At 38.1% G+C, this 26188-nt stretch overlaps 3 protein-coding genes and 2 pseudogenes across 14 annotated transcripts in view; 1 reads left to right on the top strand and 4 right to left on the bottom strand.

Annotated features, from left to right (window-relative positions):
• Window positions 1-382: 382 nt before the first annotated feature.
• Window positions 383-1477, bottom strand: LOC149518989 (F-box/kelch-repeat protein At1g57790-like). Its single transcript, XM_089760441.1, has one exon. The coding sequence runs from the start codon at window positions 1475-1477 to the stop codon at window positions 383-385; it is 1095 nt and encodes a 364-aa protein (XP_089616567.1).
• Window positions 1478-6770: 5293 nt separating this feature from the next.
• LOC111282871 (187-kDa microtubule-associated protein AIR9-like) lies at window positions 6771-8802 on the top strand. 3 transcript variants are annotated; one of them, XM_089761391.1, is made up of 5 exons: window positions 6771-7216; window positions 7307-7471; window positions 7719-7880; window positions 8534-8574; window positions 8672-8802. In XM_089761391.1, the coding sequence occupies exons 1-3, from the start codon at window positions 7132-7134 to the stop codon at window positions 7835-7837; spliced, it is 369 nt and encodes a 122-aa protein (XP_089617517.1). In that variant the 5' UTR covers window positions 6771-7131; the 3' UTR covers window positions 7838-7880; window positions 8534-8574; window positions 8672-8802. The 3 variants fall into 3 exon arrangements, with proteins under 3 accessions (XP_089617517.1, XP_022726891.1, XP_022726890.2); XM_022871156.2 differs by having other exon boundaries at window positions 7703-8574; XM_022871155.2 differs by having other exon boundaries at window positions 7719-8574.
• A 463-nt stretch (window positions 8803-9265) lies between these two features.
• LOC111281729 (cationic amino acid transporter 1-like) lies at window positions 9266-12001 on the bottom strand (annotated as a pseudogene).
• A 1467-nt stretch (window positions 12002-13468) lies between these two features.
• Window positions 13469-19572, bottom strand: LOC111282210 (cation-chloride cotransporter 1-like). Of its 9 annotated transcripts, none has more exons than XM_089761396.1 (13): window positions 19308-19572; window positions 19097-19237; window positions 18818-18888; window positions 18304-18395; window positions 17794-17908; window positions 17495-17595; window positions 17243-17304; window positions 16748-16972; window positions 16362-16476; window positions 15765-15959; window positions 15238-15638; window positions 14933-15094; window positions 13469-14811 (listed from the first exon to the last, which is right to left on the bottom strand). In XM_089761396.1, exons 2-13 carry the CDS (start codon window positions 19206-19208, stop codon window positions 13721-13723), a joined length of 2742 nt encoding a protein of 913 aa, XP_089617522.1. In that variant the 5' UTR covers window positions 19209-19237; window positions 19308-19572; the 3' UTR covers window positions 13469-13720. The 9 variants fall into 9 exon arrangements, with proteins under 9 accessions (XP_089617522.1, XP_089617524.1, XP_022725953.1 ...); XM_089761398.1 differs by having other exon boundaries at window positions 18304-18453; XM_022870218.2 differs by having other exon boundaries at window positions 18818-18896.
• A 554-nt stretch (window positions 19573-20126) lies between these two features.
• LOC111282446 (ABC transporter C family member 12-like) overlaps window positions 20127-26188 on the bottom strand; it is a 29562-nt pseudogene continuing 23500 nt past the window's right edge. The window contains exons 23-24 of the transcript XR_016342436.1: window positions 25751-26173; window positions 20127-20404 (exon numbers count right to left, since the gene is read on the bottom strand). The product of XR_016342436.1 is annotated as an ABC transporter C family member 12-like (transcript). The remainder of the gene's footprint in view (window positions 20405-25750; window positions 26174-26188) is intronic.

The raw sequence follows: 26188 nt of genomic DNA on the forward strand, positions 1-26188 counted from the left end.
TTGGAGCCATAGCAATTAAAGGAGCTTTTTTTTTGTTAGATCATTAAAAGCTGGTTCAAGTTTATGATTTTTTTTTGTTTGATCATTAAAAGCTGATTCAAGTTTTTTATTAAGTATGATACTACCTAGATACTTGAAACTTGAAGGGACCGTTATATAGAATCTAAGTTCTTTGCTTTTTTTTTTTCAAAATATATGCAATAAAACTTATTCTGATGATATTAACTTCGAGCGAATTTCATATTCAAAAAGAGTTATGCATGAATTTTAAATGAATATTGTTTATTTCCAACCATGACTAATTTTAATTTTTGAATTTGATTCTTGTAGACATATGTAAATATGTATATCCTATACATGTAAATAGACATGTTACATTTAACTAGCTATGCTGAATTAAGTCAGCTTTTCTCCAAACACCCCTTGTAGGAGTCTCAATCCATATAAATTGCAACTTGTAAATTCGCTGGATCTTGTAAATTTGCTGGAGTTTGAGAGGAGAAGTAGAAAAATATGCGTAAAGATCAAGTTTCTCACTCGTTTCCCCCATTGCTGGAGCTGTACTTAATAAGCATCTAAGATTAGGATCTACAATCTGCGTACTCGGTTGCTCAACCCATTGCTTTTCCGAGAAATCGAACTTTAACAGTTTTTCACCCGTAGGCATCCGACATGGAAAATCAGGAAGAGCAATTAATTCTATCCGAAGCATGAAATCTAAATCAGAATTGATCTGTGGCCAGGATTTTGCGAGTATTGTCCATTTCTGACTAGCAACATTGAAGGCACCCAGTTCTCCTTTATGGAAAATGCAATAAAAGGATCCAGCTAAATATGTGGCATTAATTGGTCTAGAAAAAGATTCATCTAAATCAGCTGCCGCAAACTTCAGAGTCTTCCAAGTCTGATCACCAGGGCGACATATGCTGATCTGCATACTTCGATCCTTATGATGTCTATGCAAATAAAAAACAAGACAATCTGAAGACGTTGAAGTCAAAAACAATGCGGTGACAATGAATAATTTCGAGATAGGATAATCTATTTCCAACGTGGGCAGTTCAATAACCTCGTTAGTGAAAGGGGAATACAAGAAAAAGCAGAAGCAACGAGAAAAAACACGCTCGGGGTTTTTAAGAAAAAGCATCCAACCATACCTACAAGTTTGAAAAATAGCTTCGTCAAAAATAGCTCTATCTTCCCCCTTATAGGCATCCTCCACCGTATAAGGTTTATTGAGAGCGGTGTCGAGTAACTTACAACGACTATAGATGCGGCCATCCCGATTTCGGCTCCATGCGAAACCCACTATCCATGGAACTTGATCGATGGGAGGAATTCCATGTTGGGATACCTGCAGCCAACTCTTGCAAACTGAACGTACCCGGATTCTGTCTGACCAATAAAGTTTCCCGATTATGTGCCCAACAATATCGCTGGGAAGATTGGACCAATCTCTTCTGTGTTTTTTTTTCATAAACATACTTGCCTCTCCTTTTTGTCTTTCAGCAACCACCCTTTCCTCTATTTCTTCTATGTTTCCTTGGATTTAATAATTCAATGACGGTGGTCTTAGAGGTAGGTTGTTTTTATAAGTAGTCTTTTATTTTGGCAGGGTTAGGGTTTCTCTCCTTTTTATTAGTCCTACTGAATGAAGGATAGTGTGATTTGAGACCTTAACCTTCGTCCAACCAACCTCACTCCTTAAAAAGTATTTTACATAATCGCTGCTTCTTCGTAGAATTTTTCTTGATTAGTATGGTATCTTTGTAGAATTTTACACGTCTTCTCTAGCTAAAAAGGTTGTGTTTTTTTAGTGGATTTTCTCTTTTCCCTTTTTTTCCTTTGATGTCCCTCTATTGGGTTCTTAATGTGTTACGATCAGAGCCTAAAACTCATCAACAGGGCTATTAATCATTGGGCTTAAGGGCTGTTGTCACTTTAAACTTTTCAATTAGATATCCATTTGAAAGTTGATGAAATCTGAGGGTACTGTGTGCATGGCTCCCTTTTTTTGTAAAAAAATTTTCTGACTAATTCGACGTCTTGTAGCAAAAGTAAAAAAAAAAAAAGAAAAAAACCCTAAAGTTAAGCCTTTCTCCATCTCTCCAAACAGCCAATTGCTAATTGAAAGTTGAAAAGATATACAGACATGCAAATTCAGTTAAAAATGTTCTACAATGGCAGGTAAGGCAGGTAACATGGTTAAGAGAATTTGATTGCGAATATTAAAAAAAAAAAAATAAAAGAAGAGAAATAATAAAAAAATTTTAGCTTTGAAGTATGAATAACACTTTTTTAAAGATAATTATGTCTTTAAGATACAACAAAACATCAAACCCTCTAATCAAAAACAATAAAAATAGTTATATTAAAAGATTTATTTATAATGAATGAACAAACATAAATTTTTATTCAGATAGTTAAGACTTTTCGTATAATCATAACTTTTATGAATAACAGTATTTTTATTTTCAAATAGTTATGACTATTTATCATGTAATAATTGTTTCTGTTCAAATATAATTATTTAAAATATGAATATAAAAATTAATTTTACTCATTAATAATTAAATTTTTTTATCCAATGTGGGTGCACCATATTTTAAACTAATAACAATTTTTCACTAGCTTGGAATGTTAGTACTTAATTTTTACTTTTCATACAAATAAATATTATGAATACAAAAAGGTATTTTTCAATTTGAACTTTTAATTTGTGTATATATCTTAGAATTATGATAAAGTTGATGGTGTCCATAGATTAAACCTCAACTCTTAATGTTAGAATTGAAGATATAACACACATAATACTTATTTATTCTTTTGTCAAATATTTATAACTGTTTTTAGCACTATTATAGTCATGTTCTTATCCTATTCATAAATATTTATAAAAGAGACCACAATTCTTCTTGTTAAAGCGGCACCGCTTTTATATTTATATAAGTAGAGTTTCTATTATGTCTCAATTGCTTTAGACATTTAAAACTCCATTAAGAGTATAAAAACCCATCCTCCTCACGCAATAGATCAAACTAGTTTTTAAAATTTGAATAGATTTTACTGGTGTTTAACAGACACATAACAATAATTTATTTTTACTCAAACTTTGTTATTAGAAGTTACTAATTTAAAGGTGGGTTATCATTATTGATGCCTACTAGTAAGGGTTTAAATCCACTATACTTGTAGTACTACTAACAAAATATTTTGAAATTCAATTTTTTTATGGTAATTACCCTCACTTGAGATTGAATTTCTAATATAATCACTTTATGCTAATATATCCAAACTTTTCATTTTGCATATCATTTGTATGCTCTAAACATTGTTGCCTCATTCTTATCAGTTAATTGGTTTTGGTTATGGTCACAACTCTATATTTATTAATTTTAATCATTCTATTTGCATAATTTTATACATTTTTAATATAATTATATTTCTAGTATAACTGGATAAATTTAATGAATAAATCAAATAATTTTAGTCATTTTAAGACTGTTAAAGATCTTTTTATGACTTTACTTTAATAAGTGTTTAAACTTATTAGCTTAGATAATTTTCTCATAAAATTATACTAAAATCTTATAACAATATGGTGGTAATTTTTATTTTTTTTATTCTTATCATCCCCACCATGTGCAAGTATACATTCTTTTATTAAAGAATAGCTCATCCAACTATCAATATATCATATATACTTAATCAAGTTACCATTTTATTTATCTTTTCACTATTTGGTATTTTTCTTTTTAAGTATGAGGCTTCCAAATCCATCTTTAGTAAAAGATAATTAGCTAATATCTTAATATTTCAATAAAAGTTCTAAAACTTTTATATGTTAACTCAATATAAGAGTTTATATCAATAAATAGATTTCAAATATAATCATGCTTTTATAGTCTCCTTTTAAAATTTTTATGTCAATTCACAAATATTTATACGAATATATTTCATTATAGACAATTAATAATTTTTATTACCATGAACAAAACCATTTTCATCACCCAAATGGATCAAATAACATTCCTTTTACTATTATAAAAGTTTTCAAATTCGTAAGATCTTTGAATCAATTATGGCTTCCAAAGTAAATATATTTTGAAATTTTCACTATATAAAATCATAAATGATAAATCATTTGTACAATTCATGAATTAGACTATATACATAACAAAAAATTACCACGATGTGATTAAGATTGTGGCATCAATTTTGGCTTATGGCTATTCTAAGCTAACCATAATAATCTACCTCATATCTACAAATCATGTAGATTTGACTATTAAAATTATTTCATTTATAATGATGGCTTTTAGTGAAAATCAACAATTTCAAATGTTATCATGAGTTTTCAATACATATAGTATTTGCCCAATGGCCAATTCCCAATTCATGATTATTGAAACATCTAAACTTGATTTTAAAATTTTTTAAAAACTTTATTTCTCCACCATTGTGTAAGCCATATATCTCTGTTATTTATCACTTTTAATTGGCCAAATTATTTTCAGATATATAATAAATTCAAACTTTACTCATGGGATCAATATGCCTACATACAATAAGAGTTTATAGTATATTTAACTTCAATTTTAAATACTTTCACAATCATTTTTTGACCAATATCTTCATATCCAGATCACCATATCAATGCAAGTCATGAAATATGAATCCAAAAAATCATTTTCATAAAATAGTATAAACAATAATTATAATATAAGTTCTACTCATATTTCATGCAAAAATCCACGATGAATTTACATTGTTTAAATCATTGATTGGCTAACTCTATGGCTTACAGCTTTTACAAACCAATATTATTATCTAAGCCTATATGTTAATATGGTATATAATCAGTAACATCTTTGTCATTGTCATGAAACTATTAAAAACCTCAAAAACTTATTCACATTTTATTTTAATAGCTTGCAAAAGGCCTTTTTTTTTGTACAAGAAGCAAAAATACCTTTATTGTATTTAATAAATAATGTATTGATTGGATGATGGTATTTTATCTTTATAGTCCATATATTTTTTATATCTATAAGAAAGAAAATTTCATCTGATTCAGTTTATTTTAATAATATATGACAAACTATACTAATGTTTACCATGCCAACAAAAAATAGAATTAAACACATGCATGTATTGGTGTCTTTAGAACATTGAATTTGTATGTTCTTTTCTAATTTATAAACATGCCTAATTAGACATTGGTGTACATCTTTCAAAATGCTAGTAATTGACAAATGTTTCAATATTTTTTAATGGTATGCCTTTTTGTTTAATCAATATCCCATATGCAAAAAGCAACAATGCTTTTTTTTTTTTTTGGGTAACCATTGATTCACTCTTTAACGGCTTTTTATGATTTTTACTTTGTGATATTTCATAATAAAATTTTATTTTGTAAAATCACTTCTAATGTAATACACCTAGTAAGTAAAATACATGTCACACTACCTATATTTCTGATAATAATCATTATTTAGTTTATTATTCACCAATTAATAATCATATATTAATAATAATTATTCACGTATATCAATTTAACTTTAATTAGGTTTCTGAAAATTAAACACTAGTAAAAAATTTGAACCAGTAATAAATTCTAGTATATATCAACATTTGATTTATAAATGATTATCGAATATAGAATTATACAAATAGCTTGACTCAACTTATTATCTTAATTTTGGTGTCATGATTTAATAATAAAACTAATCTTTTAGCAAAATTTTATTTTTTGTATATATTCTTTACTTGCATCTAATTTCTCATGGTAAATTCTTTTACCCATTTCTATTTGTTTTCATAGAAACTATGAGACAATTTACATGTTTTATATATAATCAAGACGTGACAATTAAAAAATCAACCATTCTATTATAATCTAATTTAATTTGTTACTTGATAACAAGTGATAATTATTTTGGTTATAAATCAATTCATGTCTTTCTCTTTTATGTTTTTAGGCTATTTCCCATCATAGTCTTTATAAGCATTGATTTGTCAAATAAATACAATACAATTTATTAAACTCAATTATGGAGTCAATTTCAGCATATGAATAAACTTACGCAATATGTAATCAATATTTTGCATATTGTGTTTTGATTTTACATGCTAATGAAATAAATTGTTAATGTGTTTATTTCATTCGGTCAATCTTTTTATCAACAATTATGCAAAAAATAAAATACATACCTCTAATAAAGATTTTTATAAAAATTAACATTTTGATCCATAGAAACATTAATCTTTTGACACTTGAGCCTCCTCTAATATTGATCTCAAAATCATGCCAATTTCTTTTCTTTATATCTTCCTCCTACAAAATATAAATTTTTCATAATTACCTTTAAATTGTTAGAAAAAAATAAATAAGAAAAGAAAAATAATAAAAAAGAATTTTGGCTTTGAGGCATAAAGAACACTTTTTTTAAGGCAATTATGTCTTTGAAATACCACAAAACTTTAAACTCTTTAATTAAAAGCAATGAAAATGATTATACTAAAAAATTTATTTATGATGAATGAATAGATATAAACTTTTATTTAGATAGTTATGATTTTTTATATAATCATAACATTTATGAATAATAAATATATTTATTTTTAAATAGTTATGACAATTTACCATATAACAATTATTTTTATTTAAATATAATTATTTAAAATATAATTAATTTTATTCACTAATATAGAATATAGTGCACTACATTTTAAACTATCAACAGTGAGTAGGTTTCAACTGATGGCAGCATCACTAACAACGTCAGAGCCATCCGCATCTAGTGGTCAGAACCAGAGGCAACATCTCCTCCTAAGCTTCTTCATTTCTTCTTCCCTTTCCCATGCCTTGACCTCTGGGGTGCTTCATCCTTACTTTCACTCTCATATTTCCTGATACTGTTTCCAGCAGCTAACTGATGGTGAGCCTTTTGTCCTTCTTGCTGATACTGTGTGTCTCATCATCCAACCCGCCCCTGGACCAACCATTTCTTGACCTCTATTTTGATCCGATCCAGCACTATATCTGTCATTGGTTAGTGTTAGAGACTGAATTGCATCCTTCGACTAATCTGTTATTATTTCTGCTAAAATCTAAGAACTCCAGAAGTAATGGTAATTTGGAAAAATCTAAGAACCCTAGAAGTAACGGTAATTTGGAATTCTCTTCATCAGATCTACATTGCTCTGCGTTCAGGTAAGACCCTACTCATTCTCTTTCTTTCCCCTTTTGCTTTTTCGTTTTTCTTTCGACTTTTCTCTCTTTCTAACTCTTTCTCCCCCTCAGATTCAGCAAATACGTATGCATTTTTCAGCTGGTTAAGGAGAAGATGTAACAGCAGCTCATCGGTAATTGCTGGAGCGGAGGATGAACAATATCAATTGACCATAGATGACGTTGACAGCAGTTTAGTCTTTATGTATACGTCAGTAACAGAAGAAGGTGCCAAAGGTGAGCCTCAGTACAAGTTTACAGATTTTGTTAAAGCAGGTATCTGGGAAAAATCCGTGTATATATTGTTCTTCAGCTTGATTTAATTTAATTTTGTTTTTTAAATGCATTATTAAAGATTGAAGATATCAAATGACATAGTTTCTAAGAATTATTAGTGTGTTGTTTTACATATTAAGAATCATTTATTGATTTTTTTCTTTTCATCTCTTCTTTCATTTGATACCGAAGGTCTTTCTACCTTCAGGGATTCCTCGAATTGATAAGCTAGAGATGGGCGGGTGGGGCTGTCTCACCAATTTATATGCTGTATGTGGCTCTTATACTGGAGGAGAAGAAGGAAAAATTAAAAATTCTGTGGCGTAGGTCAATGGTGGGCAGTCCAGTCCTAATCTTATCTCCATACCAGGTATGCCAAATCCTAGGGTCTGCTAAAGATTTTAGATATTGACATGCTTGGGTGGTTGAAATTTCCAATCATTGAATGCCAGAATGAGTCTATTTTTACTCGTTTCTAGAGTTGAAAAAAAAATCTTAGTAGGAAACTTTTTAGTTTTGATGGAGAGAGTTATGATAACCTCCTAAATTAGTGTCAATATCAGCAATACGGGGAAACATAATCAAATCAACCCTACGTTAGTTTTTAAATTTGATGTTAGTTTATGAAGCATAATACCAACTGTTTTGGGGTTGCATTCTTGAGCCTCTATTTTTTTTTTTTCTGAATTAAATGGGTTCAGTGACATTAGAGCTGTGGGATCGTGGAAAATTTATGTTAGATTGTGAACAATATGCATCCTGCTATATGACTTAATAGACAATTGATTGGCTTGCTTCGTGGCAAATGAAATTTTTAAAAGCACAGATAATTTTTCATACTTCCATTCTTAGTAATTAGATGTCTATATTAAATAACATCAGAAGGCCAACTTGAACATGGTGAAGGTGCTTTGAACCGTTGTACATATTGTTCTTCAAATTTAATGTATTTTATGCTTCTAATTGTCTATGCTTTTGTTTATTTGGGCATTGTCTAAATTGCCGAGCCTAATGTTTATAAAGAAGTGAAACAGAAGCTTGATCTTGGATCTGTAAAGTTTGAGGTGAGATTATGTTCCTTGTTTTCTATTGATGTGCGTTTCTTTTCACCATATTAAATTTCTGAAAAAAAAAAGTTTTTACGTTTTAAATTTTTTTCAGCTTTAAGAATCAAATGCTGGTCAATAAACATGCAACATTAATGGTGGGTCCATAATTCACATGATGAAAGTTCAGCGACAACCTAGTTGTCTGCACAATTCCCAGGAGAATTCCGCAAGATTTTTTTTTTTTTTTTAAAGAGTGAAGCCAACAAACTTTCTAGCTTTTTCAGTATAATTTTCCATTGACATCAAATTTGAAGATATTTGTTGGGAATTAAAGAGTAGGCCCCCAATCATCCAATAAGCATTTGATAGATACATGAAAACAATTCCAAGCAAGTAGCTTTCTTGTACAGCTGCTGGTTTCATCATCTGAGTTGTTCTATTCGATAGAGAAATGAAAAAAAAAAAAAAAAAGAAAAGATATTCACGCCGTTTCACCAAAAAGGAAATTCACACTGATGATTAAACTATTGAAGTTACCTACATAAACAAACACTTCTGTATAAACAAACACTTTTCTCCTCGACTGAGAAATTCCAAAATATAGACAGTAGAATAAGATCCCTACTAAACACACATTGATCCCAGATACTCACAACAAAATAACACTTGAGTCTTACATAGTAGAATTTTTTGTGGCTAGCTGCTGCCATTTGTAAGATCTAAGGCAGATCACTTGGCCTCTGAAGAGGCAACACCTTCTTCAACTTTCTTCCACCCATCTCCAATCTTATTTTCTTCTGATTCCTTTGCTGTATCGTACGATGCATGTAATCCTAAGAAGAAGTAGTAGAACAATAGCACAACAGTCCATATACCAAACCTTACAAAAGATTTCCCGTCTATTGAACCCAGCAGGAAAGTGTTTATAGCAATGGAAGCCGATGGCAACCATGGTACCAATGGTACATCCCATAGTTTTGGATTCCTAGCATGTGGAACAAAAATACGAAGTCCCAGAGTAGCTAAGAACCAAATTGGCACTGTAATCACGTAAGCGATCCAATCATTTTCGTCACTTAGACCCCAGTAAGTAGTTGTCGCAATTGAAGACCCTAGAATAAGCACAATGCAAGCGATTAGTTTGTTACGGTCTGCTGTAGTTGTCTCACCACTGACATAATAACGGCGAACAAGAAGAGCAAGAGCCACAAGCATGAAGATGAATAATGTTGATATTGATAGAAGATTAGCAAGAATTCCAAGATTTGTAAAGAAGGCGATAATTGCTGTTGCAGCAAGCATGACAATAGTAGCATTAATTGGCGTCCCAGTCTTTGGATGGACTTGTGCTAGCCACGGTGGCATCATGTGGGTTCGTGCAATATGTGTGAGATATCGTGCTTGACCAACAGCACCGACGAGCAAAACAGTTGTCATGCCTTTCAATGCACCAGCAGCGACAATGTACTTAGCCCATGACCACCCTACAGCTTCAAATGCTACTGAAAATGGGGCATCCCCATCAATTTGCTGGAATGGTTGCATTAGGCACAATGCTACCGCAAGCAAACAGTATGCAGCCGTGGTTATTGCCATCGAGCCAACAAGACCCAAAGGGATATCACGAGCAGGGTTTTTAGTTTCTTCGGCCATTGTTGAAACAGCATCAAAACCAACATATGCAAAAAAAAGCACAGCAGAGGACTTGAAAATACCACGAATACCAAAGGGAGCAAAATTGCTGTAGTTCTTGGTGTCCGCTTTTGAAAAGCCAGCAACGATTACGAGGAGAATAACGAGAACATGGATGATGGAAGCAATATAATTGAAGCGTGATGAGCCCTTGGTGCTAAGGACAGCAAGGACGCAGATGATGGACACAACAACAACGGCAATAGGATCAAGATGGCCATAGTCCTCGGGCATGCTGTGGACTATGATGCGGAAATTATTAGGGTGGTGATTATGTCACGGACATAAGAAAGAGTCCCGAATTTTACATCGAACATAATAATAGGATTCCTGGGATATAAAAAATTCACGTCACTTCCGTCTTGTGAGACGCCTTTTGTAGGACAAAACTGTGAGGTCAGGAGGCCAGAGCGGACAATACCTCATAAGAGTGTGAACCGTGATGGTCAGGCTGATCTGAGACGCCGAAAAGGTGAATATCCGGATCCCAGAGCCGCGTGGGTTCGGAGCTTAAGTCTCGACTTATGACAAGTGGTATCAGAGCCAACCCTATACCGTTCGATCCACGCTGAACACATCGAGAGAGGTAGGTAGGGTGGCTAACCTCCGTGACGAGGATGTCACGAGGTTAGGTGCGAAAGAATGTCACGGACCTAAGAAAGAGTTCCGAATCTCACATCGAACGTAATAGAAGGGTCCTGGGGTATAAAAAGATTCACATCATCTCCGCCTCATGAGGTACCTTTTGTAAGATAAAATCGTGAGATAAAAAAATATCCGAATCCTAAAATCACATGAATTCGAAACTTGAATCTTAACCCGTGATAATTACATAGGGTGACAAAGTAGGAAGTCCACGACCGCGCCACCGCAATTGGAAAAGTTTATCTAATAATTTATCAAAGTCACAGGTCAATTTTGCTACATTGTATGACAAAATAGAGGAGCCATAGGATTTATTCTTTACAACTGCTTTTTCTCATTTACCTGCAACAGGAATTTCAACAGCGAACTCAGTGTAGAAAAACACGGAAAGCATGGCCGAGATACCCGACATCACGTACGACAAAACCACAGTGGGGCCCGCCACTTCTTTGGCTTGGAGTCCTGTAAGAACGAAAATACCGGCGCCGCTGACGGCACCGATGCCGAACCAAATGAGGTCCCACCAGGAGAGGTTATTCTTCGTCTGATGATGACTCCGAGCCTTGATTTCGTGGAGCTCCGTTGTGTCAAGTGATCGGGTGAGCACCTGGTCCTTGAGCCGGCTCGGAGTTTCCCTGAGCGCTAGGACATAATTACCCCAGCTCCTAAGCGACTCTTCGGGGAGAAAATTGTCTTTTGTGCATGAACATCCTCTTCTCCTAGCCCCTTCGTCTCCAGTTGCACCATCCACCCCCATCCTATTTTCCACCACAAAAAGAGAAAAAATAAATATTTTTAATCAATTTACTCACCTTTTTCTCATCAACCAAACAAGAAAAGAAAAAAAAAAAACGTAATGAAACGGGAATCTATTTAAAGCGAATGTTAGCCAAAGAAACAGAGAAGGAGAGTTTCTAGTTAGTTTTTAAAGACAAAAGAGAAAGTGAAATACTTTGGATGTTAAACGAAGGGCAAAGTCGTAATCCGGCAAAAGACACTGAGACAAAAAAACAGCAAGGACTATACCCCAAATCCTAATCGCATTTTTAAGAATTAAAATAACAATTTTCAATAAATAATTTTAGTAAGCTAATCAGCATAACTATCAATAATAATAATAATAATAATAATAATAATAATAAAGACAAGACAAGAAGCAAAGATTCTACCTTGCCACCTATATATATATATATATATATGTATGTATTTAAACAACTAAGCAAAATGTTAAATTGACAAGGATCTTGACGGATAATAACCTGGTTGTGTAAGAAGAAGAAGGAAGAGCTCTTTTTCTAGTTTAACGCGGGAAATCTGTGAGAGCACGTGAGGGTATATAGTTGGTGAAGAGTGAAGAGTGAAGAGTGAAGAGTGAGTTAGGCGCAAGTCGTTTACAGTTTGTCTTCAAAGTGAAGAGACAGCTGGCAGTCATGTTTGTCAAAGACAGACAGTAAGTTACAAATACTTTTGTTTTTGTGTCGTGAATAACTGAAAATAGTAGCGAGAAATCAGGTAATTAATAGGTTTCTAATTGAGGTTTTTCCGAATGATTAGCGAATATTACGACTTAAAAGAGTGATCTTTTGCAATTGTTCTGAGCGGTCAATCCCACAGCTCACTTCCAACTCTAGCCGCAACAGCTGGACTTCTTTCTTCAAACCAAAAAAACAAAAAATGGAAACTTCTTCCTTCAGACTCGTCTGATTTATTGATTTGTAACGTGTACTACTGTGACTGTCTAATATGCTGAAATGAATTTTTGGATTACAGTGATGTTATTTGTTGAGTTGTTTAATTTTCTATAATATCCACCAGTCCAATGCACATGTCGAAACATCATTATCACCCTTTATAGTGGCAGTTACGAGATATTTTCGGGTGGGAAATGGCCGCAATGTGAAAGAGGCAAAGCCAGCTCTAAAATTCTAAACTGGCCCATAGCATGTTGAAGACTTGAATTGATAAAATGATGGGCTTTGATGATGTACTATATCTATATGATTGCGAGAGAGATATGTAAAACAGAATTAGAGGATAATTACAGATAAGGTTAGATGATTTTTATATAGCTGTAAGGAGAACTTAGGAAAATATCATTTTCTGAATTCCTACAAAATAGTAGTAGTGAAAGCCACGCTGATATGTGAATAGTTATGTAAAAGAAATGGAGATAAGCGTGGCGGATAGACTTGAAAAAGTGGGTACTAGACTAGACAAGGTGGGATTCTTGGGGAATTCCAAATCCAATTTTCTATCGTTTGAGTGACTAACAGGAATCAGGCGGAGTGGAATGAATGAATTTCCGGCTTTGAACTTTCAAAAGAAGCATGAAGTGCATCTGAATTGCTTTTCTATTTCATGAATATCGACACTTGAGCATTAAGACATGCTTGATTCGACAATTCTCAGTTCTTATCTCCTTCTCCAACATTTTTTTATTCAAATTTCCAATGAGTGCAGAAACAAGATAAAGAAACCATTATAACGGTACGAATTGGCAAGCTTGAGCCTCTGTTGCCCCCTATTGGAATTCAAAATGAACCTAACCCACTATGGCCTGCAAAGCGACAAATACAGAAATTTGATTCTCTATTGAATATCTGTCGATCCATAACAGAAGAAACTAAAATTCGGGGCTCAACCCAAAAAGACAACTTCGACAAAATTTCTTTTTTTTTTGTTTTTGAAAGCCTTGTAAATTAAGTAACAAAATGCCATCAGAATGGCTGAAAAAGAATGAATGTAACACTGACTACAAAAAATATGGGTAACAACCTATATGAACAGTAAACACAATTATAGTCATGATTCAATCCTCGGGACACTAAGTGAATAGAGTTACAACATCTCTACGATATCCTCTTACCATCAAAAGCCTCGGCACATTTTCTACCAACAAATCCATGTACTCCATATAGCAGTAAGCTGGGTGGCTGACAGGAGGTGGGGGTAAGCTTACAAGCACAACTGCAGCCATTCTGGAATATCTTAATATTGTTGAATTCAGCTTCAGAGTCGTATAGAGAAACTTCTCCGCTTGTTGTTCATCCACAACTACAGGCTTCCCATCAGCCATCAATGGGGTCCCTTCTTTCTTTGCTGCTGTCTTTATTTCTGCCAAGTAACCGGCTACTCGCTGCTGAGCAGCAGTAAATGCCTCCAATGACTCATCTTGCTGAGATCCACCCTCTGGTTGCACATCCCAAGACTTAATCGTTATAACGATCACTTCAGCTTGCATCCGAAGATCATATAGAAATTTCTTAACATCAGCCTTGAGGCCCTCAGCATCTGAATCCTCCTCTGCAATGCAGAAGACCTGTATCTTACAGCTCTCAAAGCTCTCTTTTGTAAGAAGAAGTTGCGACAGAAGAAGCATGAGACCACCATCTCTCACAATCCAATACAAATCAATGCTACCATATTGCCTCTGATACTCATTGGGCCATTCATCAAGGCCCTTGACAATGACAACTGCCTTATTTGCAACAATACAGTCATTAATTATACCAACAAATCTGGCTGGGATTTCTTTTAGGTTCTCACGACGCCATATTTCTGGGTACCGCATAACTACAATATTGGGCTTGAGGTTGCCAAGACCCATAGTCTGCACAATTCCACGGAAGCCTTCAGTCATATTGGGAGCTACAACTATTTCTGCAACACCTTCACAGTTCTTGTAGTTAATGTAGGTATCAAGTTGCTTGCAGGCAGCCTTGGCATCTTCAGCACATTCATGATAGTCCCCGTCTAGTATATTGACAAATATCGACATTCCACGGCCTTTCTTCTTCATGCAGTTGGCAAAATCAGCAAGTTTCGGATGGCAAGGTACATTTTCTGGCAGCTTACCCCAAGGCCGGCAGAACACAAGAGGAATGGGATACCAGTTCTTTGGATGAACTTGGTTTGCTGCAAAGCAAAACAATAGGTTAAATACAGGAACACATGCCATACTCATGTTTATATGTATAAAATACAGTAGAGAACACATATACACACAGACGTACAAATGGTTAAGAACACATAATACCTCCCAGAGATCTAAGGCTGCGAAGGGCAAGTTGAAAATATGCACTTTTGAAACCATCCCCCCAGTCCCCAGCTTTTCCTTTAATGCTCACATAATAATATATGAGACTGGCAAGGGCCAGAGACACTACAGTAAATGACCACGAGATCAAGAACATTATCACTGCAACAAACAAAAGCAAAAAAACAGCTGAGTATCAGCCTCCAATGAAAATATAAAGCACAAACGCGTGTTAATATACAGGATTTTTTCAACTAAAAAGGACAAAGTTAAATCCAATATTGCACTGTATCAATGAAACATACCTACACAAATTGATGCCCCAAGGAGAGAGAGGCTCCAGTGGTGAAATTTCCACCGAGGACGCCAACTAGGAGCATCCAGAAGATCAAGAAGGAAACAAGACAAGTTCACGCCCGAATAACATAGAAGGAAAAACATGGTTACAGTTGGTGTGATAAGATCCAGATTCCCAATAATGACACAACCCATGCAGATAATGGCAGTAAAGAGGGTAGCAATGTGAGGCTCACTCCCATCTGCAACTCTGAAATAATTGAGAACAGGAAGAATATCATCATTGGCTATTGCTGCAAGAAGACGAGGCGCACCAGTCAAGCTTTGAAGAGCCGCACCTAAAGTTGAAAGAATAATTCCAACATGAATGATAGCCGGGAAAGGCCAAGCTATTGTAGCAGTCAGTAGCCTGCATCAAAGGTGGTTTAGCATTACAACAATATTTATACCTTAAATCCTAAATAAAAGAATGCAGAAGGGAAATGTTACCAGCAGAGTCCATCGAGAATTTTATTGTGACTAGAAAATATGATACCTGTCAGTCAAAAGCTTATCTCTGGTGGCAACAGCCCCAAAAAGGAAGACAGAAACTAGATAGAGACCAGTAGTGGCAAGTGTGGCTGCCAATGTCCCAATTGGGATTGAACGCTGAGTGTCTTTAAGTGAGGCTGATCGATTTGAACCTGCCATGATTCCAGTTACAGCTGGGAAAAAGAGACCGACCAATGCACTGAAGCATAAAAACAAAAAGGAGTTAGAAAAAAGTACGTCGTTAACACATATCAAAATTTGATGGTAGGGAACAACATTTTCAATCTTTGGATAGTTACAACAGTGGAGGGAGAGGGATGAACTTGTTTTCTCCTTGAGGACCGGCAGTTTGGCCACCAATTATGCTTAGGATCTATTTTCCTCCAGACCTCCACTATCAAACAAGTTTCAACACAATTAGGTGAATGTGTGCTTATTGGTGCTATATATATAGGATCAACAATAGGAATTGAACACAATCAAGATACAACATGTTTGTCTAAACTATCATCCTTTGATCATGTACAACTTCAGAACCCAAGCTAATTTAACAAAATTTAACTCTAGTAAGTATAATGTTAAAAGCCTTGAAGATTCGTACTTGAAGTTCCAGTGAACCTTTCCTTCGGCATCAGGAATACCGGCATTGTTTGTATTCTGATAATCTGAACTCCAGTTATTTTTAAAGCTTTCCAAACTCAAGCCCGTAACTCCGGCTGTATCAAACATCAAAAGTAACATGTTTCAAATATCCACAATAACAAGAAAAACAGGCACACTTAACTAAGGGGAAATTTCAGATTGATTGTGAGCAATGACATATGGCTTGCACCAAGCAATATGACAATGTTGTATTCACACTTAAGGAATCAACTCTACACGTTGTTCTTTGTGGCAAAATGAGAGAGAGAGAGAGAGAGAGAGAGAGAGAGGGAGGGAGGGAGGGAGGGATATAGAAGGCAAAAAGAATATAAAGAAGACACTTACGTTCAGGATCATCCTTCTTCGCCAGCAAAACCCCAATGAATATGCAAAATACCGAGAATAAAACAGGTACAAGGAAAGCAGGGGCAACCCGATTGATCATTTTGACCCCACCAAACACAATAATGCATAGGATGATAGTCACAACAATCCCATAAATTTGCAAGTCATGAGTACTTATACTTTGTATTGGTTCTGATATGGTGCCATTCACCTTTGTAGTGGTCTCTGCATTGCAAGGAGGAGGATATTAGAAATGAATTGGCACAAGAAGCTTTTTAACACAATTGAATCTATACTATGACTATTGCTACCAACAACCAGTGGTACTGTACACAATTAAGTTATCAGCTAAAGACCAGACAAAACAAACATGGTGACAAGAGCCTCAAAATCTTTCAAAGTAATAAATGAATTGGAAGAAATATAAAAATAAAAAAAAGACTACAATGATAAAATAAAACAACCCTTGTGTTCCCAATAGCAATTAATCATTACCAGTAAAAATCCCAGCAGAAGGGAGAGCTTTTAGAAAGGTTTCTACAGCTCCCAACACATAACTACAACCACAACCAAAAGCACGTGGAAGGCGCCAGAATTAGCATGACTAGAAAATATTCTTAAATACTTAAAACATTATGTTATGAAGATAGCAAAATTCATGGTGAGCAATTCTGTTATATTGCATTCTCGAGCTATGCACAAAATAGTATTATAAAAATAGAGGAAAGGATCAGAAGATACACTTACAGAGCTCCCGCAACTGCATTGCCAAGGAAGAAACATAGTCCAATGCTAACTCCAACCTCAGGACCAAGGGCACGACCAATGAGATAATATGGACCACCACCCTAGCAGTAGTTAATAAGAAAATCACTAAATTCTGGCACACAATTATTTAGCGAAAGAAATTCCCAAAATCGAGGTAACAATGCCAGAATTCAACTCCAAAGTAAATCATCCGCTTAAGAAATCACAATGTCTATGATATCAAAGTCACATGTGAACTGAAATGACTGTCAAGGAATATAATTATAAGGAATGTGCACCTTCATTGCACCATTAGTTGCAATAGCACTCAATGATAATGTTGTCAAGAAAGTACACAGACCACAAAACGATACCAACAGCAGTGATTCGCCAATGCCACCCATGCCAATAATCCTGCAACTCTCATAAATGACTCTTTAGCAACCACAATTACCAAATCTACCTATTTACTGCATATATTACCATTTGAGGGCTTTAAGTCAGAATTGATTCTCTTTTTTCTTCACTGAAAGCCTATTATACCATACAAAAGAAAAGGACCCATATATATATATATATATATATATATATATATGTATGTTTGTAGCGGATATATCAAATATAACACAACAATGTCTAGAAAAATTAAATTATTGAAAAGAAGCTCAGTTTAACAAAAACAGCATCGTCAATTAGAAAAAAAGTACACATTCAATTTACATTTGCACATGCACTTCTGCACATACATACTGTGACAAAATAAAGGTGACGCACAAGTTGAAAAATTAGCATCAAGGGATAGGACTTACCAAGAAAACCGGATATAGTAGATGATACCCAAAATACTTTGGAAGCATGGAACAAATACCCCCATTATTGTACCCATTTTGACATCAGAGGGCTGCATGATGTATGCACAGAACATGGAACAGCATGAGAAGGCCGTAAAGTACAGTTTCCTATGTTTCATTAAGAAAGAGGGAAAAAAAAATAAAAACAGAGAATGATCTGATACATAGTATTTCAAAAACTGTTGCACATAAATAAATTTCTCCATACTTGCTACTGAGTCAGACATAATTGACAGGCAGGCACGGATTATCAAGGAAATTAAACAAGGGTACCACTTCCTTGTTTCAACATTCCACATAAATAATTTCTCAATACTCCGTTAACAGAATTTCAAAATAATCATACATAATTGACATATGTGCCTTGCAGGAAGAAAATATAGAAACATCTTCAAAATAATCATACATAATTGCAAATAATGAAGGATGATATTGGTGTAATGAATCATGCTAAAGTAAAAAGATAGCTTACCTTTGGATGCCCATTGGTGATGGAAACATCTTCAATATCTCGAGGGCTAGAGGGTGCTGGAATTTGCTCTCCTGTCATACTGGAAAACAAGTTAAAAGCAGATACTGGTCATAAATTAAAATGCCCAGGCGAAAAGTAAAATTGACCAGCCACCACAAATTACTCGTTAGTTAATTATAATTGGAAACAGTAATCAACAAGTACTAACATGAAGCAAACATCTTCTAATCATTGGGCAAAAGATGTGAGAGGAAGAATTAATGAAAACCAACCAGATACCTTTTGAGACCAAGAATATTGACAAGAGAATCAAAACCAAACAGTTCCAATTTGTGTTCCCTATTGAGACCATTGGCTCCACCATTATCGGGAATCGAACCTTCCCTTCCATCGGAATCTTGCGTTCCTACTTTTATTTTCCTGCTGATACATAAATAACTAATTATCGAATGAGAAAACATCTGTCAGCAAAAAAGAGTGTGGGGATTACCTGATAGAAGATTTGGATTCGGAGGAAGAAGATCCAGGATCCATGGAGGACATCTCGAGAACGGCGCGATCGTGAGCCCCCACAGGGCTGTATTTGCGGCCGCCTTTAACATGAAAGGCTTCTTCCCCTCCTTCTAAATCTCCATTATTCATTTTCGGAATTTTTTTTTTCAAATTGTAGATCTAAGTGTTTTTATTCAGATCCAAACATGAAATGAAATGAGCAAACGAGAGAGAGGGAAAGGAAGTGAAGCCGGAAATGCAGCAAGGGATCTCAGATTTAATTGTGATTTTATTTATATAAAAGAATAAAAGAAGATGGCGACGTTTTTTTTTAAAAAAATATTTTATAATATAAGCCACGTGCTTATATTACAAAATAGCAATCTTGATTTTATTATAAAATTTTTTATAAATTTTATTTATGTATCATGTAAACTTGATTAAATTTGAACAACCTATGCTATAAGCCATCTTGATCTTAGCCCTTAGCCTTAGGGTCGTTCCTCGTTCGAGTGTTCATGTCGTGTTCACCGGCAGCCCCTCAGAGATTCATCGAGTCCGGACGCAAAAGCAGCCTTTGCTGATTTTGCAGTACATGCACTCTGTTGGTGATCATAAAATGGCCAGGAATTATATTACTTTTCAGTGAAGACTGTGATACGGAAGGTCGACCCAAGATTCGTTGTCAAGTGAGGTTTTTATCTTTCAAAAACACACTCAAAAGGAGTTGCTTTTTTTTTTCCCCCTTTTTTAATTTTACAAAAAATGCCCGTCAAATTATTAATATACGAACTTAAAATCTTAAACAGAAGCACATAATGTAAATGGAGCCACAACAACCGAAAAATCCCACAAACTTATTTTATCAAATACTGCTTTCACGTTAAAATTGGCACGGCCTTTGAGTTCCTTTCCTCCATGTTCAAAAATAAAATTTGCTGAATATTGGTAGTGTGACCATACTTACCAAGTGTGAGAATATCAGATAAATTATAGTATTGACATTTTAAAGGCTCATCAGGATGCATCTGTCTTCAAAGTCGCCTTATTGTTGAAGGCTGTTATGTTGCGCTAACCTGCTCGTTGCAGCGATACCTGAAAGACAGGATCAATCATTGATCATGAAGAGTAGACGAAAACAACTTTATTCTTCAGTGTTAATGCATTGGGATTGATTATAGCTGGGATACAAATGTTAATGCTATCATTGCTATTGTTATTGATCTTAAGTGTTTTATGCACTCAGACTAAGCAGCCAAATTCTTTAGGTGAACTAGATCATTGTTTCACATTTTTGTAGTAGAGGGAGCCATTCTTCCTCGGGAGACAGTAAGTCTGTCATACTATTCCCTTTTAAATTTTAATATACAACATTTTACTAAGACAACAGTGAACAAAACTATTAAATCACAAGGAACACCCATTTGGTTGTCACCAGACTCATTGCAACATCAACTATGGATCTTTGTTTGCTATTCTTAGCTCTACTGACGGACATGGATGAGGGAGGGAATCTCTATCAGTTCTCACTCGAGGGTTTTGACTCATTATTTCTTCTATTGTTCTCATGGAATTTTTTTTATTTTTTTTTGGGGGGGGGGGGGGGGGGAGAACTCTTTCACTTGTCAGGGGCTTCACCCACCACTATAGATTTCCATTATGCTAAAAGTATCGTTTGCTTCTTTATGTTCTGTATCTTACGCACCTTTTTAATCCTTCCTATCATCCGTTAGTCAAGTAAATTAATCATCATCACTGACAAGGACCTCATTAATGAAGGTATGCACCAGTGTCACGATCTACGCGTTCCTCATACTGAAATCACGCGACCGTGCGACATCAAAACTATTCATAGTCAAGGTCAACTTTTATCATGTCCATTTTTCTTCGCGGACCAACCAAATCCAACCCTTCAAGCTGCATGCCCATAAGCCTTTTCTGGCTTTTGTCCCTGTAGGGTTGCTTATTCTGAACTCTATAGAGAGGAACCCATCTCTCATCGCGCATCGGCCCACGGTTCTCCAAGTGACCATGAGCCCCTAGCTCTGGCTGCAAGGCTTAATGCTTCGAGCCTCGACCCTCGAATCTCGTAGGGGCACACAGCCTCGGTTCTCTTGATGTTATTACATCTTGGCATGGTGAGAACCCAACACCACGCCCGCACCTATGATACGCAAGCTCCCGTATTAAGTTTACGCAAGCATCCCCTTTACGCTAGTCAACAGCCAGCTCGGAGCCTCTAGGCTCAACTCGTCCCACGGGACTCGGTTCTTAGGGCTTATGCCCTTTAGCATCAGTATTGGTTGCCCGCACGTATGATTGACACTCAACATCATGCTAGTCCCGCAAGGGGACTCAGGTGGACTGCCTCAGCTGCAGCACACCAGCTGTCCGACTGGCCACTGGGGCCTAGCAGCGTGCTTACCTGCTAGCCCACGCATCCTCTCGGCTCGATGGCATCCCTCCTACGTAAACACCATCTCCTGATCCTTCCGACTCGAGGAGGGGAAACTAAGGGGCCTAATGGTCTCTACCGTCCAACCCCATGGTTCAACGCAAATGCGCGATACGAGGCCCGCCGGCTCCAATCCCCTCGAGGTTTACCTTACCCGAGAAAACATCGTGCCACGCTCGTGACCCTACGATGTCCGCCCACCTAGACACCACGAGTGCCTAGGAGTAGCTCACTTCAGACTAGCCAGGCCCCCGCCTGCCCGCTAGCCAAGGGGGTGGTGGAGAGCTAACACCAGTCGTCCCCCTATAAAGAGCGTTAGAGATTTTCCCAATATGCTACCAGTGACCGTAAGAATGTCTGAAACAGGGACACTTTTCTGCCCAGCCACCTCAGGGCCTTTCTCCGGTTAACTCAGGGTCCCATAACCTTCCTCTTGGTCACCATTGCTCCTTGATTATGCTCGTTGCTCCACCAACCCACTCGAAGGTGCCCGCACATGGCTTAGACCGACAGCACCTGACTGGCTAGCTTGTCCCAGGGCACCGACGTACTACCTTATACTTACCTGCATATCTCAGGGTTCAAGACATGGACCGTCCACACACAATGTCCCTAACCTATTCCCATGCTCGGAACGCCTGCACACTGCTTCCACAGATGGCACTTGCCAGGCTACTTGGCTTGAGGGTGTCCGACCACTGTTCCGAACTTCCCCGCGTATCTTGCGACTCAGGGCTCCCATTGCCCCTACAACATGTTAGCATCATGTTCCCAAGCTCCGAATGCACGCCCGCATTCTTTAGAACCGCTTTTCCGTCAGCTCGGTCTCGATCGCTGCTTGGTCTAGGGTCGATCATGGCAGGACCAGGGCCTGACCATGACACTCTCCCCCACTTACTATGTCAATGCCCTCATCGACGCCTAGACCACACCCAACTATCTTGTTGCACACAGCTGACATTTACTCATATGTCTCTCACTTGTGCCTTCAAGAATTTGGGTCGAGGTCCCGTCACATGAGGCACCGTCCACAGTACTCGTCCATTGTTGATGTAAATGGGTCACATTGTTGCACTCCTACCGCTCAGCTCGGTTCCTGCTCGATCCGTTTAACCTTGTCTTGGTCGTTCCATATGGGCCATACCATGGCTTCATTTCTTGATCATGTCATGTTGCGACCTTAAGGCGCACTCGTCGATCAATGACCCTCAGTAGAATGGATGACCACCCGCTTTGCCACTCATTGGTGCGTCCCACCGGACGTGACCCCTCACACCAACTGCACGCTTGCAGCATCAACCCACTGATGCGCCCCTCTAGGCGTGGTGCTTAGGTCAACCGCACTCATACGGCACCCTACATGAGGACCCTAGCACAGTGGCATCCAAGCACCTAGGTCATCTCCCAACTTGGGTCCTCTCGGCCCCTCCAAGGTCACCTCTCTAGGTGTGGCCCTCTGGCCAACCGCCCCCAAGACGGCACCTTAAAGCGCGTTAACTCGGTCTTTGCCCCCGACTTAAACACTGTGCTCCATTGCCCAAGCTCCACTATCTTGGCTCAGTCTCACGAGGAATTAATAGATCTCCCCCATTTTTATTCGAAACTCAGCGTCATATTATGCGTAACCATGTCTCTTCGATGGTCCTCTTGCTCGATAGTTTTGACTCTGGCCTAGTTCCTAGGGCATCCCAAAATCCACTTACACTCGGAGATCCACTGACCTAACAAAACACCTAGTTCACTGATTAGCTCGACTCGGGGATTCACCCGCTCAATCCTCAAGGTCCATTAACCTACACCCCTGAGGCCTTGTCCACTGGCCGTTTCCCTTTTCTTGTTCCACTGGATTACATCCTGTTGTGGTCCACTGACCACCACAGCTCATGTGAAGCCTTTCTCATCGGTCAACACAGACTCGATTTATCGATTCACATGCCCCCGTGATCCTCTGACCATGAGAACTCCTGGTCCACTGACCATCGCAGCACATGGTCCACTGACCATCCCACTTGTGGCTTCAATCTTTGGCCACTCCATACTCATTTGTGCACGAATTCCATGCTTGGACCCGAATACTTCGGCTTGCGCCCCCACTGGGGCACCTGCACCATACAACAAGTGCACACATTAGTAATTAATCTTAAAACTCGATACCTCTTGCCCCTCAGGACAAGACCCATTATTTCCCGCAGCACGCATCGTTGGCTCTTTCCCGAGCCCTCATAGGCACAAAACCACCTTCGCGGCTTAGTAGCTCCTTTTGAGCTTGGCACCACCTCGATTTCACGACACTAGACCCGCACATGGGGTCATGTAAATTCTCGCCACTGAGCCAACCTAGGCTCTGATACCAAATGTCACGGTCCACGCGTTCTTCCTACTGAAATCACGCGACCGTGCGGCACCAAGACTACTCATAGTCAAGGTCAGCCTTCACCATGTCCATTTTTCTTCGCGGACCAACCAAATCCGACCCTTCAAGCCGCATGCCCACAAGCCTTTTCTGGCTTTTATCCCCGTAGGGTTGCTTATTTTGAACTCTATAGAGAGGAACCCATCTCTCATCGCGCATCGGCCCACGGTTCTCCAAGTGACCATGAGCCCCTAGCTCTGGTTGCAAGGCTTAATGCTTCGAGCCTCGAATCTCGTAGGGGCACACAGCCCCGATTCTCTTGATGTTATTACATCTTGGCATGGTGAGAACCCAACACCACGCCCGCACCTATGATACGCAAGCTCCCGTATCAAGTTTACGCAAGCATCCCCTTTACGCTAGTCAGTAGCCAGCTCGGAGCCTCTAGGCTTAACTCATCCCACGGGACTCGGTTCTTAGGGCTTACGCCCTTTAGCATCAGTATTGGCCGCCCGCACGCATGATTGACACCCAACATCATGCTAGTCCCGCAAGGGGACTCAGGTGGACTACCTCAGCTGCAGCACACCAGCTGCCCGACTGGCCACTAGGGCCTAGCAGCGTGCCTGCCTGCTAGCCCGCGCATCCTCTCGGCTCGATGGCATCCATCCTACGTAAACACCATCTCCTGATCCTTCCGGCTCGAGGAGGGGAAACCGAGGGGCCTAACGGTCTCTACCGTCCAACCCCATGGTTCAACGCAAAGGCGCGATACGAGGCCCGTCGGCCCCAATCGCCCCCGGATTTACCTTACCCGAGGAAACATCATGCCACGCTCGTGACCCTACAATGTCCGTCCACCTAGACACCACGAGTGCCTAAGAGTAGCTCACTTCAGACTAGCCAGGGCCCCGCCTGCCCGCTAGCCAAGGGGGTGGTGGAGAGCTAACATCAGTCGTCCCCCTATAAAGAGCGTTAGAGATTTTCTCAATATGCTACCAGTGACCGTAAGAATGTCTGAAACGGGGACACTTTTCTGTCCAGCCACCTCAGGGCCTTTCTCCGACTAACTTAGGGCCCCGTAACCTTCCTCTTGGTCACCATTGCTCCTTGATTATGCTCGTTACTCCACCAACCCACTCGAAGGTGCCCGCACATGGCTTAGACCGACAGCACCTGACTGGTTAGCTTGTCCCAGGACACCGGCATACTGCCTTATACTTACCTGCATATCTCAGGGTTCAGGACATGGACCGTCCACACACAATGTCCCTAACCTATTCCCATGCTCGGAACGCCCGCACACTGCTTCCACAGATAGCACCCGCCAGGCTACTTGACTTGAGGGTGTCCGACCACTGTTCCGAACTTCCCCGCGTATCTTGCGGCTCAGGGCTCCCATTGCCCCTACAACATGTTAGCATCATGTTTCCAAGCTTCGAATGCACGCCCGCATTCCTTAGAACCACTTTCCCACCAACTTGGTCTCGACCGCTGCTTGATCCAGGGTCGGTCATGGCAAGACCAGGGCCTAACCATGACAACCAGCATGATACACATGCTTATGTCTGTGTGCATGATGTGTGGATTTCTTTGGGGGAGTTAACGTGTATGGAAAGTATTATATGTGTACCTTCAATTATTCTGTAAAGAGCTGACCACCCACCTTCTCTGGGAACTTGGTGTTGCTGAAGCACATATCATCCATAACTTTATTATGCTTTCCGTCCAAAAAGCCCTGTAGTGTTTTGACTGCATCTTCAGTTTGCTGGAGGATATTGCTCATATCTCCAATATCAAATCCTTGAAGGCCATTCTGTGAAGAAGTGAGGCTAACGGATAGGGCAAACTGTGCAGCAGCAGCCCAGTGGGACGAAGCATGCCTTTTCTTCCGACCATCTAACTGCATGGCATGTTCTTCACTCAGCCTATTCTCCACACCTCCAAAAACTAAGCTATGTAAATATTCATTAGCATGCTCTGTACTCTGAACCATTTTAGAGAATGTGCTTTCTTCATTAGCTAGTAGTTCCTCTGGAGTATTGTGTTCTAGAACCTGAAAGAGCAACAT

This window comes from Durio zibethinus, chromosome 5, assembly GCF_047325235.1.
Source record: "Durio zibethinus cultivar Kanyao isolate XHJ-2024 chromosome 5, ASM4732523v1, whole genome shotgun sequence".
Classification (NCBI taxonomy): domain Eukaryota; kingdom Viridiplantae; phylum Streptophyta; class Magnoliopsida; order Malvales; family Malvaceae; genus Durio; species Durio zibethinus.